Source organism: Puntigrus tetrazona, chromosome 17 (genome assembly GCF_018831695.1).
Source record: "Puntigrus tetrazona isolate hp1 chromosome 17, ASM1883169v1, whole genome shotgun sequence".
In the NCBI taxonomy this organism is placed as follows: domain Eukaryota; kingdom Metazoa; phylum Chordata; class Actinopteri; order Cypriniformes; family Cyprinidae; genus Puntigrus; species Puntigrus tetrazona.
This window is the reverse complement of record NC_056715.1, coordinates 6,915,875-6,932,588: the sequence shown is the minus strand read 5'-3', so window position 1 is coordinate 6,932,588 and position 16,714 is coordinate 6,915,875. Positions and strand designations below refer to the sequence as shown.

At 37.2% G+C, this 16,714-nt stretch overlaps 2 protein-coding genes across 2 annotated transcripts in view; both read left to right on the top strand.

Annotated features, from left to right (window-relative positions):
- ank3a (ankyrin 3a) overlaps positions 1-3,354 on the top strand; it is a 73,553-nt gene extending 70,199 nt beyond the window's left edge. Inside the window, exons 50-51 of the mRNA XM_043262302.1 lie at positions 774-860; positions 1,290-3,354. Of these exons, the coding sequence (XP_043118237.1) occupies positions 774-836 (63 nt within the window). The 3' untranslated portion in view covers positions 837-860; positions 1,290-3,354. The remainder of the gene's footprint in view (positions 1-773; positions 861-1,289) is intronic.
- Positions 3,355-4,276: 922 nt separating this feature from the next.
- On the top strand, positions 4,277-14,790 carry ccdc6a (coiled-coil domain containing 6a). Its single transcript, XM_043263684.1, has 9 exons — positions 4,277-4,737; positions 5,644-5,793; positions 6,681-6,809; positions 7,106-7,209; positions 7,298-7,458; positions 9,447-9,603; positions 9,763-9,863; positions 10,892-11,013; positions 13,568-14,790. The coding sequence occupies exons 1-9, from the start codon at positions 4,438-4,440 to the stop codon at positions 13,745-13,747; spliced, it is 1,404 nt and encodes a 467-aa protein (XP_043119619.1). The 5' UTR covers positions 4,277-4,437; the 3' UTR covers positions 13,748-14,790.
- The last annotated feature ends 1,924 nt before the right edge of the window (positions 14,791-16,714 follow it).

Below are 16,714 nucleotides of genomic sequence, written 5' to 3'. Positions count from 1 at the left end.
TCTGTCCTTTTCTCTGAAAATGGATCCAATTTAGGACAATAAAATGCTCACTATGACAGAATGTTTCTCTCATTATGATGCTGGTTAATATGGTGACGTTGTTTTTATGATGTTTTGATAAATACAAAGAGTAGCATTTATTTAAAAGAGAAATACTTGTAACATTATATTTGCATTATTTATTGCATTCTTGCATTAAATAAGTGAAAGTATTTATTTCTTTAAAAATGTACTAACCTCAAACATTTGAAGGGGAGTATATCATAAAACAATAAGTTCTGAATATCAGAAATCCTCATTATATCCGCACAGACTGAAGACCAGAACTACCCAATGTTGTTATTTTTGTTGTTATGAATATGTTTGTTTAATAAAATTCTTGAATTATTTATCCATTAAAGAATGTTTAGTAAGACATTATGTGTCACATAGTTATCTTTTCTGTTCACACAGAAGCTAATGTGCATAATTCTTCAGCTGTCTTTTCTCCAACCTTCTACTTGACTTTCTTTTCCTCATCTTTTATCCTTTTTTGTCTTCTTTCCAGCTTTATACACTATGCCTCCTCTACAGCAACAAATCACATGAACTCAACTGAACTGTTTAATATTGACTTCCTGTCACTGGTTACAGATAGGCTGTTACATAATGATTGTTTCTGGCTATTTTCAGGGTGATGTGTTGATTCTAAACTTGTATTCATTCCTAAAAGATTGGAAAAAAAAAATTTTTTTTTCTTTGATACAGATTGTTCTTTCTCTATCTGTAAACAGGGAGAAGTTTCCAAGGTGAGGAAGAAGGAAGAAAAGCGTTCAGAAAGAAAACATTATTCATAAATGTGGCTTCACGACCATAGACAGGTACAGTGTTTCAAATAGCTCTCTGTTTATTATTGTTTATATTATTAGTTTCTGTGCATTATTCAACAGTCTGGGGACAGTATAATGTCAGAGAAGATTTAATGTTATTATTTCAAATAAATTTTATTCTTTTTACCTTTCTCTCTCATCAAAGAATCCTCAAAAAACGATTCTGCATGTTAGATTGCTTTCTGAAGAATCATGTGACACTGAAGACTGGATGATGAAAAATTTGGTTGATGCTGAAATTCAGCTTTGGCATCAAAGGAATAAATTACATTTGAAAATCTATTATAACAGAAAAACTATTATTTTTAATTGTAACAAAAAGTATTTCGCAATATTAGGCAGGACTTTCACATTACCATTAGACAATACATTTTCAATGCAGTTTTTTATATGTTCTGTTTTGCGTCTCCCTGTTTGCAGGTATATTTTTGATCTGTTTCCTGAGCGGCGATGCCACAAGAGCTGAAATGAGACATTTTGGCCTAAAAAAACATCTACAGCTTCCACTCTGAAACGCATGGTCTTCAAAGAGACAGAACTTTGACCTATCCGCTTGCGCATGAGCATGCATCACACTGCTGACACACTTCCTGTTCCAAGGGGGTCTTGATGAATTCTACTTCCTGAGATGGGTCCCGGTGAATTCTACTTCCTCTCTGTGTTGGGTCCTACGTAATTCTACTTACACTTTCTGGGGGACCTACAAGATTACACTTCATTCTTCTTGATGGTTAATACCTGCGCTGACCCGGACCATCAGGAATTCAGAAACTGTTTTGTGTGCCATGAATATCAGAAGAATAAATGCGAGGGGTATATTCAAAAGACCCCTTCAACTCCAAACCGTATACTCACACAAATTTCCCTGTGACCAAAGATGGCACAAAAGCTCTTTTTCGTGTTTTAGGGAAAAAAACAAACAATAGATGCTGTTGAACCACACCTTACATTCGCCTTACACGTTACCGTGGACCCATGACGTCAGGAGGAGGATCCCTGTGTTTTACTTTTTTTATTTATAAAACTAAAATAAATTATGTGGTGGACTTTTCTGTAAATAAATCACAATATGTAAAAAAAATAAAATTTACTAGTTAGGTTTGGCGAGAGCACCTCAAACATACACTTTACAAGTGCTTTCGACATTTTAAAGACAGTGAAACTTCACATGCTCTTGTATAATTAATTATTATAGCAGGTATGTTTGTATATGAGAAAAGTTGGTTCGGTTTTCAGGGGACATTTCCTTAAAATCCTCTGCGAATTTCAACGATTCCCAAAATGGGAATTTATCGAATTCTGTGAAGAAGTCATACAGAGGACTAATATTTTGATGCATGCAGTTCACCTTATTTTAAGAACCTTTTTTCTAAGTTTGCAAAACACTGTATTTAAAGAGACAAATAAGAAAAGACTTTTTTTCTTCTGTACGCATACAAACTCAACATGTCTCAACTTTTATATTCCAAAATGTCACCCTACAAGCATCCATCGTGTAGAAACGGTTAAGTGTGATGAGCTCTAACCAGACTGCTTCCCTAGAAGTTCAGTGTAGTGTCTGTTATCTTTCATATGGAAGACAGCGTTTGCTGATGTTAGCCTGAGCGCTGCAAGTAAGAGGTGTTCAGAATGTATATGCTAGTAAATCAGCATCTCTGTTCAACTATCACTGTATCATGTGTATTGGCTGTACAATGTAGAGGTCTCTGTTTGTCTTAAGGCTGTTTGTATTCATTATAGGAATGTCTTCATTTTTTCTTTCTTTTCGATCTCTGAGGTTTTAAAATAAAATGTTGCCATTTTGTTTCAGGTTAAGTCAACATTTAACATTTTCATCTGGAGTCACACTTCCTCGTACGGGATGTCTTTAGACCTTTATTACTTGTAGATTTAATAGATTATGTATTACAAATGACACACACTGGATGGTCATTATAATTTTAAGTATTACAAGAAATCGTTTCCAGTTTCGGAATTGTGTGATATATTTTAGACCAGCGAGTCAATGTGTTGCAGTGTTCTGCATCGGTTTTGATAATATAGAATTTTTCTTTAGCGATTACTTTCTGTTTGTTTGTTTCGTTTTCCTCCAATAGAGTCTTTTTAGCTTGTGGTGTGTATGGTGTGAAAAATCCTTTAGTGTGCTGATTTTTGCTATGGCAATGAGATCTGAAAGACCTAGGAAACTAGGTTGTGATGGGGCGTGGTTCTGCTTCCCTGTTACATGTCAATCAAACTGTGGGCGGGGCCTGACATGGTCCAGTCGATTGATTTTGTTTAATATAATATGTTTTCACCTGAGCAACATTTTTGATGTACAATTCTTACAATGAGTGAAGCCATTTAAATGTAACTATAATAGCACTTTGGTTATTGGAGGTCTTCTCTTTTAGAAACTAGCAGCTATGATGCCACCATAATGTTTCAAATGTCTTACAAAAATCTGATTTAAAAATAAAATAAATGCATTGATTTTGCAAACCTATTATATATATTTTTTATTCACAGTTATTTCAGAGTCTTTATTGTATTCGTGTTTTTCAGTTTGTGCATTACATCAATTCAGTATGGTATAAATAATGTGCATTAATATACATGAAGAAATGCCATGATTAAGGTGTCATGAATTACATTTATTATCAAATTTGAATATGGCTACAGAGATATTTTACACTATTTATGTAACACTATAACAACTCAATTTGTAGCTGGATTCCTATCTATAGTTTTACCATTGAGAAAATGCCATAATAATTAAATATTCTCTTTCAATGAACTACATTTACGTGCAAGTTACTCACTGCTCTTGAAAATGTTTGAAAAAATGTTTGGCATTTCTCCTGTTGTGCCTCAAAGAGATGCTAACCTGCTAAGCAAAGCCATGATTTATCATCCGTGACATTTTGACAAACTCAACGTGCTTTGCCTCTGCATAAATCACATTGCAAGTGATAATGGTCACACATTTTTATTGTATAGAAATATTGTATAGTAATATTAAGCAAGTTGAATTTGCAAAAAATATAAAAAATTAAGCTACATCACAGATATAGTTTATACCATGTCGACTGTTTTACAAACATTTACTTAGTGTAATATTTTGCTAGAGCAATGGCATTCATACATTTAAGCTTAAATGTCTGAATATTCAAGACCACTATACACTATACTGTTAGCACTTTAACAGATTAATAGTAAAATATATGGTATATATGTTGGTGTGATTCATTGAGAAAACAAACTCTTCAGAACCCCTGATAACAAACCACAGAAAACTCATTTTAAGCAACTGAACGAATCGTCAAACTGATTTGAACAAATCTTTCTGTATTCAAAAGATTCGAGTCATTTGAGTGAAGCAAAATCGCAAGCACACTGTCCTCTCCACCACATGACGGCGCCACCCTCCCCGTTTGCCTGCACTTTCAGCACGCCCAGTCATTTCTTGGACCGTTCCCTCTCCAGTCTAGCCACAGTTGCTCCATCCCATTTTCTCCCTAGCCCCTGAAATCCACGTCCACTCCACTCGAGGACCGTCGCGAGCACCAGGTATCGAGCGCGAGACACCATGGCGGACAGCGCGAGCGAGAGCGACACGGACGGCGCGGGCAGCAGCAGTAGCTCCGCCACCCCGCAGTCCTCCTGCACCTCGGCGGCCGCCTCCAACACCACCACGACCACAACGAGCGCCGCCACCAAAGCCCAGGGCGTCGTGATCTCGCAGTCCCGTTTGGAGGAGCTGACAAACCGGCTCGCTTCGCTGCAGCAGGAGAACAAAGTGCTGAAGATCGAGCTGGAGACGTTCAAGCTGAAGTGCAAAGCGCTGCAGGAGGAGAACCGCGACCTGCGCAAAGCTAGCGTCACCATCGTGAGTCAGCCCGTGTTTTTATCTCTCTAATCCCCGCGGCACACCTGACAACACCATCGCGGCACGCAAAGACGTCCGGGGAGCATTACAAACCACGCTGGGGTGCAAAATGAACTGGTCTGGGGAAAAAGAAGCGCATGGGGGGTATTTAGCTTGCTAGCATTCGAGCTAACTATGATAACAGCCAACAACAAAAGCCTGGAGGCACTTTAATAGCATTAGTGCTAATGTATATCACAGGCCAGCTGCTTTAAAATAGTTTACATTTTAATATGGACTGGTATAACGTACAACGAACGTGTCTTTATGCATGTGTATTGTCTTAACGTTGTTTTTATGCTCTGTAGAATTCCAGTGGTGTTTTCGTTGACTGACCACATAAGGCGTTCACTGATTTACCACATGCTTTATCATCATCATGGTTTTAACGCAGAGCGTGTTTTTGCACGTCTGATGCTTTTCTTTACGCGAACTGGGTTGTCATTAGTAAGTTATATTTGAGGCCTGTGACAGGGTGGGAAGTTGGCACTCTGAATATTTGGCTCTAATGCGTCAACATCCTGTATGTGAATCAGTCCTTCACTCAGACCATCTGCATTTAGACAAAGAGCCAACACTCAAGTGTCATTAGAAACACTGACACTGATATCCAGTGCATTTGCATCTATGACCATCTTTAATGGTGGAAATTGATAGTGGCAGTGTGCTGCTTGATAGTTGTGCAATTTCTTTACTGGGTAAAATGCGTTTAATGCAGGATGATGAGTAGTTGATTTTTTTTTTGTAAATTTTTTAATAGGTTTTTATATTCTCATTGTCAATAATTAGTTAATAATTTACTAAAGAATACTTGACCTTTTTTTAAAATTATTATCATTCATGCAAACATGTTTTATTTTTCTACAGCAAGCGCGTGCAGAACAAGAAGAGGAGTTTATCTCCAATACTTTATTTAAGAAGATTCAGGCACTGCAAAAGGAGAAAGAGACACTTGCCGTCAACTATGAGAAAGAAGAGGAGTTCCTTACCAATGACTTGTCCAGGAAGCTCATGCAGGTGAGAAACTCTAGAAGGAAAGAGCCCATCAGCGGCGTTTGAGGTCAGGGTTAGGAAATGCGATCGCTCGCCCTTAGAATCATCCCTAAGGGTAACTTTCACGTTGACGTACGGTACATATGTCATTACAAAGTTATTGTTCAACAGCTTGTATAATGATGTTCTTTGATTGGCGCTGGAGGTAAGTAAAAAAAAAAAAAAAAAAAAAAAAAAAAAGTAGTAGCTGATTAAATTGTGTGAAAGCTTGTTTTGGTGCTCAAAGCTCATTACTGAATTTGGCTCTTCTGCTGAGACCAAATGACTTTGTTTATGGTGCGTGTGTTTAGTAGGTGTGCTGTACTGTGTGGAGGAGAAGCAAGAGAGATTAGTGTACGTACTAATGAGTCATGCCATTTTATATATTTACTGTTCAAAAGTTTAGGCTTGGTAAGATTTTATGTTGGTTTTGAAAGAGATTGTATGCTCGCAAGTGGAAAAATATAAATTTCCATTGTCATTTCTTTTTAAAGGCTAAGCTGAATTTTCAACATCATTACTCCAGTCTTCAGTGTCGTATGATCCTTCAGAAATCAGACTAACATGCTGAATGATGAGTAGTAATTTCTAAGCAAAAACATCTCTGATTCTATTAAATTTTTGTTTTTGAACATTGTTGCAAATTCATCTGGTGAAAATATGTTGCTATGAAAGCAGATATGCATGCATGAGCATTCAAAACCGTTACCATGTACAATGAATTATCGTGTTATCATTTGTAAGGACACCAGGGAGAAAAAGTGACATCAAAACGTCACTTTAAGTCACAGCTCATTTGGGGTTTAGAGTTGGGTGTTTGTGTTCCGTCTTGGTTGCTTTTATTCTCTTAATGCGCTCGCTTTCTTTTTCAGCTTCAGCATGAAAAGGCAGAGCTGGAGCAGCATTTGGAGCAAGAGCAGGAATTCCAGGTCAATAAACTGATGAAGAAGATCAAAAAACTGGAGAACGACACCATCTCCAAACAGCTCACTCTGGAGCAGGTACCTTCTTTAAACTTTTTTTTAAACCACTCTTTCTTAAAATTCCTGCACTCAGTTGAACAAATTTTAGTAGTTGGTGTCTCCAAGTTCCTTGTTCTTGGGTTGGGGGCGTGGGTGGGTTTAGCTTGGCTGTCTGCCAGTAAAGGAACACAGTTTCAGCAAATTAGAACAGGTTATTCTTGAACGCACAATTTTTATTTGTGGAAAGTCCCAGAGTTATTATGGTGGCCCAACATTTTCCCCTAAGAACAGGCAAACCACTTGTTTTATTAATTGCATAATTGCATTACATGCAGCTCCGACGTGAGAAGATTGATCTGGAAAACACTCTGGAACAAGAGCAGGAGGCACTAGTGAACCGGCTTTGGAAGCGCATGGACAAACTCGAGGCAGAAAAAAGGTATTGTCCCTTTTAACCTGGTCTGTCCATTTTACAAAACACTTGATTACATGAATTTTCTTCTATTTATTCTTCTGTTAATTGACAGGATTCTGCAGGAGAAGCTTGACCAGCCAGTGTCAGCCCCGCCCTCTCCACGTGAAGTTTCCATGGAGATTGACTCTCCGGAGAATATGATGCGGCACATCCGCTTCCTCAAGAGTGAAGTGGAGAGGCTCAAACGCAGCCTCCGCACTACAGAGCTCCAGCGTGAGTCCTTGTCTCATTACGCACGCATGCACTCTCTGCCATCATACTGCGGCCGGAGGCACACAAACTGTAGTGCAAATGCAGCCTTTGTATTAATCTTAACAGTAGCTCATGGTTTCCATACTATATTCAATTCCAGGTTAGGATTAGTACATCTCAATTAGTAGTACTTTGAAAAGTGGAAACCAAAAGATAACATAACTCCCTGAATAGTGAAGTATGTGGTTTTATTTTGTAGTAGAGGTATGTGAAGTGCAATACAGCCATAGTTTGTAGAGTACAGAAAGTAACACATTTACAGTTTAATTCTTAGCTTTAAAGCTATAAATTGTGATTTGGCCGCTAGAGGGAGACATCTACATTTACATTGCTGTAAAGTAACCACAGTTTTATTCTAGCTCATGGTATTACGACCATTAAAAGCCTTAATCAGGGATTAACACAGTAGTGCATTGTCAGCAATAAGATATAAATAATATATTTAAACATGTTAAAGGCAGTTGTTTTATATTTATAAATATATATTAGTGTGTGTAATATGTCAAAAGTTAGTTATCAATATTTTTAGGACATTTAAGACACCCTTTATCATGTGCGTAAGTATCTCGAGTCAATTTCCTTGTTATTGAGTTATTGTTTTGATATTGAGTTATACAGTGTTCTGCCTTTTGTTTTACTGACTATTAAAGGGGACATAACACACAGTTTCTCCCAATCTCATGTTAACATTGAGTACCTATAGAGTAGTACTGCATCCTTCATATCTCCAAAAAGTCTTTAGATTTTAAAGCTCCTGGAGGCGCGCTGCCTGGGCGGAGCTAAAGAGTGACATGACCTTGTACCAGCTGCCAACAAAACATAGACATCTGATGGCGTTTCACATACCGTCTGCAGTTCTAAATCATCACCTGGAATCTTTTATAGCTTAGACCGCTCCAACTTTCAGTAATAATGTGCAAATCCAGTGTTGAACTGGGCTTAGTTTTTCAAAGGTTCGTCAACAAAAACGTAGAAACTCATTTGCTGCCCCGGGAAAAACGAAAGGCATTTGCTAATCGCGTAACGCTTGGTACTTTTGGAAAACTTGAAAGGTTATCTTTTCCCCATATAACCAAAAACACACTTCTTTGGAAACATAGGCCTGCTTCCTATGCGAGTCAAGTACAGTGCAGCCAGGTGACGTTCGTTGATGAGCGCAATCTCGCTCTCTCTCTGGTCTGTGCACGTGCAGGTGCGTGCTTTTCATATAAGGCATTCCATCCTCAACGTGCGTCATGACTGAAAAAAAACTCTCAGAAACTTGTACAAACCCGGAAGAAATTTTTTTGGCACATAATTACTCGGTCATATGTCCAAATTGTTCTTTGAACTTTTTCCATGCGCCCGTGCGCAGTGTAAACAACTCTGAATGCATGAAAGTGCATGTTAATCCCCCTTTAAAGACTGCTGGTTTATAACTTGTATAATAACAGTAGTACAGTAACAGAATTTGTTAAATAATTACCTTTATATTCTGCTTTGGTGCTGCAAAGATAGCAGATTTTCTCGTTTGAGATGCCTGAGCATGGCTGTGTGATATATAGTTTGTGATAACATGGTCAAGTATTTTGCAAAAATGAAAAAAATTAAAAACTCCCCTCCAGAGCGAAAGCATGCATTGTCAAGAAGTGTTGTCAAAAAACCCAATATGTAAATATTAAGCTGCAAAAATCAATTCAAATATGAGTCCTGCTTCTTCTGAGCATCTCCGTGTACATGAAAGAATGGCAAAAATCTGTTTTGTTTACTACATACTTTTTAATTCATTATAAATATCAATTTAAGACTATTTAATTGAAAAGTATGAATTATGAATGATAATCATAAATTTGACAAATAATTCAAAGAGCATATTGTGCTTTATTTTTTTATTTGCAGGTTTAAATTACACTTTAAATCTCTTAACATTTTTTCTGTGTATTTCTTCTATTGTCTTTCTCTTCCTTCAGACACAGAGAAGCGGGCTCAATATATTGAGGAGGAAAGGCAAATGAGGGAAGAGAACATTCGTCTTCAGAGAAAACTTCAGAGAGAAATGGAGAGAAGGGAGGCACTGTGTAGACAGCTGTCAGAGAGTGAGAGCAGCCTTGAGATGGATGATGAGAGGTGCATTAATTACAAACACGAAATATGATAAACCATGAAAATAACCAGACACACTGGTCTTAACGTGTTTTAAAACCTGTTTATAGCCTTATAATTATAACAAAAAGCATGCATTGCCAGATTGTGTTTATGCAGTTTGTTTTTTACGTCTCTCTCTAGATATTTTAATGAGATGTCTGCTCAGGGACTGAGAGCTCGTACGGTGTCCAGTCCAATCCCCTACACCCCCTCTCCTTCCTCCAGCCGCCCCATCTCCCCTGGTGCGTGCCCACACAGTTAACTTTGAAGATTTATCACTCTTTTATAGCAACAACTGCTTTTTAACAGCTGTTTTAAGTTGTAATTTTTAACACATTTAACATGTTTTTACTGTATTGTAAATCAAAGGTTAGCATATAAAACATTTAAAAAACATTTTTAAATAGCTATAATAACTTGACATTATTGTACATGTTACTTTTTTTTATGTGGTTTTCCTTGCTTATTTCCTTGCTATATTTTAACAGGCTTTTACAACGGTTTTCGACACAGCCTTTGAATCAGTTTGTAGGGTGATGATTAGACAAATGCGTTTTTATGGAGTGTTAATTATTATGCAAGCTGTACTGTAAATTGATGTGATGGTACATTAGTCTTGCTTGCTTTCTCATTCTGAGATTAGAGCGATAAATTAGGGCTAGCTTAGGTCTACAAACATAAATCTTTTAGATTGATGATGATGTAGATGTTTTATGGTTTTTAAATTAGCATTAGATATTGTGGCTTTTGATAAAAACAAAAAAGATAACCTAGGTAATAAAGTAAAATAATCTTTTAAAAAACAAACAAACCTGTGAACAAGTACATCAAGTTATGTAATTCAAAAGGTTATGCCGTTCAAACGACCAAAGATTAATATTGATAAGGAGCGCTTGTTTTTAATAAAAGCATTAATGGGTTGCATCATGTTAAAAATGTGTTTTTTAAATGACCTCATAGAATTTATATATTTGATGAAATTCATAACATTGCACATTTGATGGTGTGAAAGTCACATTTTCAATTGTATTGCTGAGGAAGGGTGATTTTTATTATATTTCTGAGCCCAATCTAGTTCTTATTTTAGTTTTCTGTGCTGAGACCAATTATTATACCTTTTCTCATCATCTCAGAGGAGTGATTTACAGAGCTATCAATATTTGTTTTGCATACGGTCATTGTTTGTTTGGCAGTTCTTGGCAAACTACAAAATAAACAGCGTAAAGGACCCCAATAAAACCGCTTAGCAGATGCTCTCTTTGCATTCCAGGTTTGTCGTACGCTAGTCACACGGTTGGTTTCACCCCTCCAGCCACACTGAGCCGAGCACCACTCCCCCACTACACATCTCCCGGGCTACACATCCACCCAGGACCCTCACATGCTGTACAGGTGCCTACACGCACACTACACTCACACATCCATACATATATATATATATATATATAACACTCTGCTCAAACACATCTTGATATTGAGCAATATGTTTACATGTGTATCTCATGGACAGCCTGTTTTCAGCTAAGACCCATTGTAACACCATTTAGCTGAATTGGAAACAACACATTTGATGACTTATCTGTGACTCAACCTCAGAACACTCTTCCTCATACCCATTGTGTGTCTAAGTTGATATAGACCAGTACTGTAAATTCTCAGCCATTTAAATAAGATAACGCACAAAAGCCGCATTCTGACTTTTTGTGTACATTGCAGTGTATTCTGACCTGTTAGATGAAGAGATGGTGCACTTACTCCACCCAAAACAAACACAGAGGTGCCATGTCTTGTACTTGTACAGATATGAGATATTATAAATATAATGTTAGAAACCCAGATAAGATAAGCTCGCTGAACAGAAACATAAGTCGTGTTTTTGTGCATACAGGTGAGGATGTCCTACATTTTTTAATTTAGTTGTAAAGGCAGGTTGCACAATTTTCTCACTTTAATTTCACTTTCCCTAAGGAAAGTTACTTTAAAAAAAGTATGCTGATGAACTGTCGGTTTAAATCTTTTTGCTGAGATTAAAGATCGACTGCTAATTGTAAATACATAAATGTCGTCTTCTCACTCAGGTAAGCGAGAAGACAAATGGCAGTAATGGTTAGGAAAATCAATGAAAGTGGTTTAAAAATTACTTTGTTTTCTATGTGTGTCAGGACCAGGTTCATGCCAGCTCAAACAAGACCCGGACAGTCTTTCATCACATTTCCTGTCATTCATGGCAGCTCTAGAGTAGTCACACTGTAGTTATTGATTTACAAATCAAAGGTCTACTTCCTGAATGTAAATATTTTATATCGATGTCGAAAGCAGCTATGCTGTTTAATTTTTTTTTTTAGAAAACTTGGATACATTTTATTTTAATTTCTTGAGAAGAATGCTCACAAAGTTTGAATTTTAATTCAAAATTTTCAGAACATCAAAATGCTTTACCATCACATTGGATGTTTTCTTTGCTGAATCAAAGTGTTTGTTTCTTTCTAAAAAAATCTTAAAGACCCCAGACCTTTGAATGTTTCGAACATTTAGTGTCATTTGAAATAAATGGTGACTGCAACGTGGATTTAATGTGTCACTTTATCAGTTTAATGTTAGCTAGCAGATAAATAAGTTAGCTATAAATGTACAGCAATGAAGTAATCATTTCCAACGAGTCTCAATTTAAGCTTATGTATGTTCTGCAACACCCTCTGGATATTGTCCAGTTGAGTGAAGGCCAGCAATGTAAGACTAGCTATGTTGCAGCAGCAATTAGTCCAGCCTCGTATTTATGTCTGTTGCACAAATATGACCCCTCTGTTTACCAGCAGAGACTTTTGACGAAGTAACTGACTAGGCAAGCACATTACATAACCTCACCGCTGCCGTCCCTTATTGGCATGGCTCATTGCATATGATCAAAATGACTAAAAACATCAACACGACTTTTGCGCCATCCGTTTGCTTGTGCAGTTGACTTAAGTTTGTAACCAATTGAGGTAGTGTATTGTTCCACAAAAGGGAAGTGGACTGCCAAAATAAATAAAAAATCCTAAGATAAGCTTTTGTGAACTTTTTTTGGTAGTATTAGAAATGAGCAAATATAAATCACTTGATCTCCGTTCCATGTACTTTACAACAGCTATGGCCTGATATGGGAGCTGAGCTGATTTGATTAGGTAATACAGAACTTAAACTTCTTACTACACAGGTGACCGCTTCAGGTTTTTAAAGAATAATATTCAATGACAGGTTTGGATTAGTCGCTAATTCATGACACTCATTATTTTTGCCTCTTTGCTCTCCTAATACCTATTTGAATGTTGTGGATTATATTTTCCTGTTGGGGAGCTGTTGGCTATAGCAACAGCGATCTGTTTGTTTTAGCAAAGAGCAGCTGGCTCACTTTCATGTCCCACGGTGCCTTGAAAAAGTCAGCTTGTTTTGATAAACCAGGAGTGACAGCAGAGCCAGAGACTTCTAACACACTCAAAAGGGAGCACATTTGCACTTTCACACCCGGTTTGCATATATAAACACACTCATGTGTCAGATAAACTAGGGGAGATGATAACAGGAACCATTTCATGTGTGAATTTTAGCGTAGTTTTGTTTAGAAAAAGCATGACCAGTCAGAAAGTATTGTTAATTTTTTTTTTCAAGAAAAAAATGTCACATTCAGGGTTTTAAAATTGCTTAAAATGTCAGTGTTTCTGCCTTTTCTTGTTGACACTTTTTTTTACTAGTTTTACAACTTTTTTACTAGTGGGTACAGACCTTTTCTATCTGATGTCATCAAAATGAATTTTGCACAGTTTAACAGTTTGACTGGAAATACATATAGTTATAGTCTGTATTCTGTCCCTTTGTGATTTTGCTGAATTAGAAGTATAAAAAGACAATCTTGCTGTTGTATTTCGTCATATCATGAGCTTGATTTGTATTTCTTCCTGTCACACAGAGGCCATCCCCAAGGAGAAGCACCAGCCCAGATAAGTTTAAGCGTCCGACGCCTCCTCCCTCCCCAAACACACACTCTGGAGCACAGCACCCTCCTCCACCACCACCACCCGCACAGCCGATGATGCAGTCTGGCTCCTCCCACTCTGTGACGTCACAGAACCCCCCCTCTCAGCCTTAATGCATGCACCATGCGCTACCTTAAGCTAGGCTGCTCCAAGCTAGGCTACACTACTACTACTACAATGACAACAACTCAGTGATCCTCCACTGGGCAAAGGTTGGAAGGGAATGGAGCGGATATGGAATTAGAGGACCGTTGAACTGGGGAGTGAAAGGACTGGGAATGTCAAAAGGGAGAAGGTGTAGATGCTTGGCCAACTGACAGATCCATAACCAGCCCCATGCCGTTAAATTTCGTTATTCTTACTTTTTATTTTCTTGTAAAGTGATCAAGCTGGTTCAGGGAAAGATAGGAAGATTGCTCAAGAGGGCTGTCAGCTGCGTATGCCTGCTTTTTTTTTTTTTTTTTTTTCTTCTTTTGTGGGAAGATTTTTTTTCCCTGCCCCCATTTAAACTTATTTTTTTTAACAGATTGACTGTTAAATGTAATTGAAATTTTCCATTTAATAAACAACTCAATTGGATAAATCTTTGAATGCATCTTCACAGAAGTCGAAAAGAAATCCCAGCACATTTGCCGTGGGGGCGGCAGTAAAACCTTTTTTCTTTTTATTGTCTGTCTGTTTGTTTTAGACCGTTTTTGTTTGTGAAACAGATGTGTGTGTGTGCGCGTGTGGCTCGTTGGCAGCATGTAGATGGTAAAGAAGACAGACTGAAATGTACTGAAACAGCACTTGTTGCCTCTCTGCGTGTGTATTATAGTGGGATTATAGTGTTTGTGTGTGCGGGTGTTTGTGTGTGTCTGCACAGCCATAGAGGTTTCTCAAGACTGCTGGTCGGAGACCAGTCTCTCCCTCCTAGAATCCAAACATGACCCACTACAAAAAAAACAAAACAAAGTCAGTACTGGTTTCTGATCAGCAGCTCAACCTCTCTCAGAGCTCCCGCTGTAAAGTGAGTGCTCTGAACGCTTATACAGATGGGGAATTTTGCTTAATGCCAGTGTCATATAACACCTAAACATGAACAGACATGTTGATGCGACAAAACAAGGTACCGTTGAACAATTAACTCAACATGATTAAATGCTTGTACAAAAAACCTTGTGTGGTTGATTTTTTCTTTTTTTTTTTTTTTTTTTTTTTACCTGGAATATGTGCAAGTTATTAAACTTCAGCTCATAACACCGTTTCATTACTGGATAGTTTAAAGATGGTTAAAGTTCTTTTGTTTTTCAGTCAGATAGTAGGGGAAGGACTTAGAAGTCAAGAGAAGACAATTTTGTAGCCAGGTACCTTTCTTTGAAGGAATAAATCAATTAATAAATTTCTATTTGAACGTGATAGGTTAATATAAAATCGAATTCATATAACAGTGCAGTTGGTACAGCAGAATAAATAGTTGTTTTATAGCATGAGATGATGGTATAACCCAGGCTCAACAGAAATTTACGCGTTAATTCATTAATTCAATTCTTTCTTGTTCAGACATGTAATGTTAAGTATGGTTGGGCCTATACAGTTCTTGGTAATAATGCATTTTGCTGCTTGATTGTATTTATAGATAGTAAAAAACACATTTTGGTACTGAATTAGGAAACTAAATAATAAAAATAATTCAAGGTGAGAAACATATGATACAAGTTGTTGAAAATGAAATTTATATAAATTTATCATATATATATATATATATATATATATATATATATATATATATATATATATATATATATATATATATATAACTACCATACATGACTGATCCTGTGTTCCCTGGGCTTTTAATTTAAATGATATAAATAAATTTGATTATTTCGGTGGGTGTTAAATTTCCATTTAATTTCCATATCATCCTGGCTTCGATCATTATTTGTATCGTGATTTGTATCACAGAGCAAATGCATGTGTCCATATGAGTTATCTGTGAGGAGGATTATGTAATATTTAACTTCTGTTATCTGTTCACAGAGCTACTAAAGAGCGAGAACAGCAACCTTTAAAACACGTTGCCTAATTTTAATTAGATCTTGAGTGAAGCCGTTATCAACCGACACCTGATCTTATATTGACACAGAGACAGATGACCATTTGTGACCCTCTTGAGGTGTCAGGTAATATTACAGTATTACTGTACGTCAATCCCCACACAGTTTTCAGTCTAATTAGCTTCCACACATCTTAGCAAGTGCAAAGAGCACACACACACACACACCCATCCAGTCCTGTAGCTGTGTGGTAATCCCTGCACAAGTATTTCAGCATAAGCTGTCCTGTGCTGCTTTCTCTCTGGCAACGGCCACTCTCACCTGGTTCAGACCGGTTCTGTCAAGCTCGGGTGGTCAAGGGGGTGAAACCGACCCTCAAGTTCTAACATTACAGACAGATTCGAAGAACAGTTGAAGTCATGCAGTTTGGGTTCTGAAAAAGCATGTAATGGTGTCCTTGAGTGGGATAAGGTATTATTATTATTATTATTCTTAGATAAACCCATCTGACTGCATTAGCAGTTAGGAAACAACCAGGGGTGCTTGTAACGATTTCTTTTGGTAGATGTGAACCTATAAAACAAACAACGAATTAATTGTACAGTTCAGCAGAGCTTTTATCAGTCTTTGGAAAAGGAATACCGTTCCATTATTTCAAAACAAGCCTTTAACATCAGGAGACACCGTATGTGTAAACAAGTCAATAACGGAGAACGAAAGGGAAAAGGAAGGGAGTATCAGGATATCACAGAGGTCATTTGAGGTCTATGTTCTCTTGCTATGCTATAGTCAAGTTGAGTCAGCATTCCTGAAAGAGGAAGCAAAATCTCATAGTAAACATAGAGATCATGTCACACTTGCAGCTTTTGCTTTCCAGATTTCCTGTAATTCTGCAGCACAGATCTGGTGGACTCATTACTCATTACTTATCCTCTGAAATGGGATTAATCGTTTTTTCAAGAAAAACTACAAAAAAAGCTCTTAAGTATGGTGATTACTTAATATTACAGCAAATCCGACCAAAATAAATTAAACCATAAG

What these genes read in the sequence shown, in the direction of transcription:
- ccdc6a (XM_043263684.1), top strand. Translation starts at nt 4,438, where the DNA reads ATGGCGGACAGCGCGAGCGAGAGCGACACGGACGGCGCGGGCAGCAGC. An exon ending in CTTGAGATGGATGATGAGAG is followed by an intron (nt 9,604 to 9,762) that starts GTGCATTAATTA and finishes GTCTCTCTCTAG; the next exon opens with ATATTTTAATGAGATGTCTG. An exon ending in CAGCCGCCCCATCTCCCCTG is followed by an intron (nt 9,864 to 10,891) that starts GTGCGTGCCCAC and finishes TTTGCATTCCAG; the next exon opens with GTTTGTCGTACGCTAGTCAC.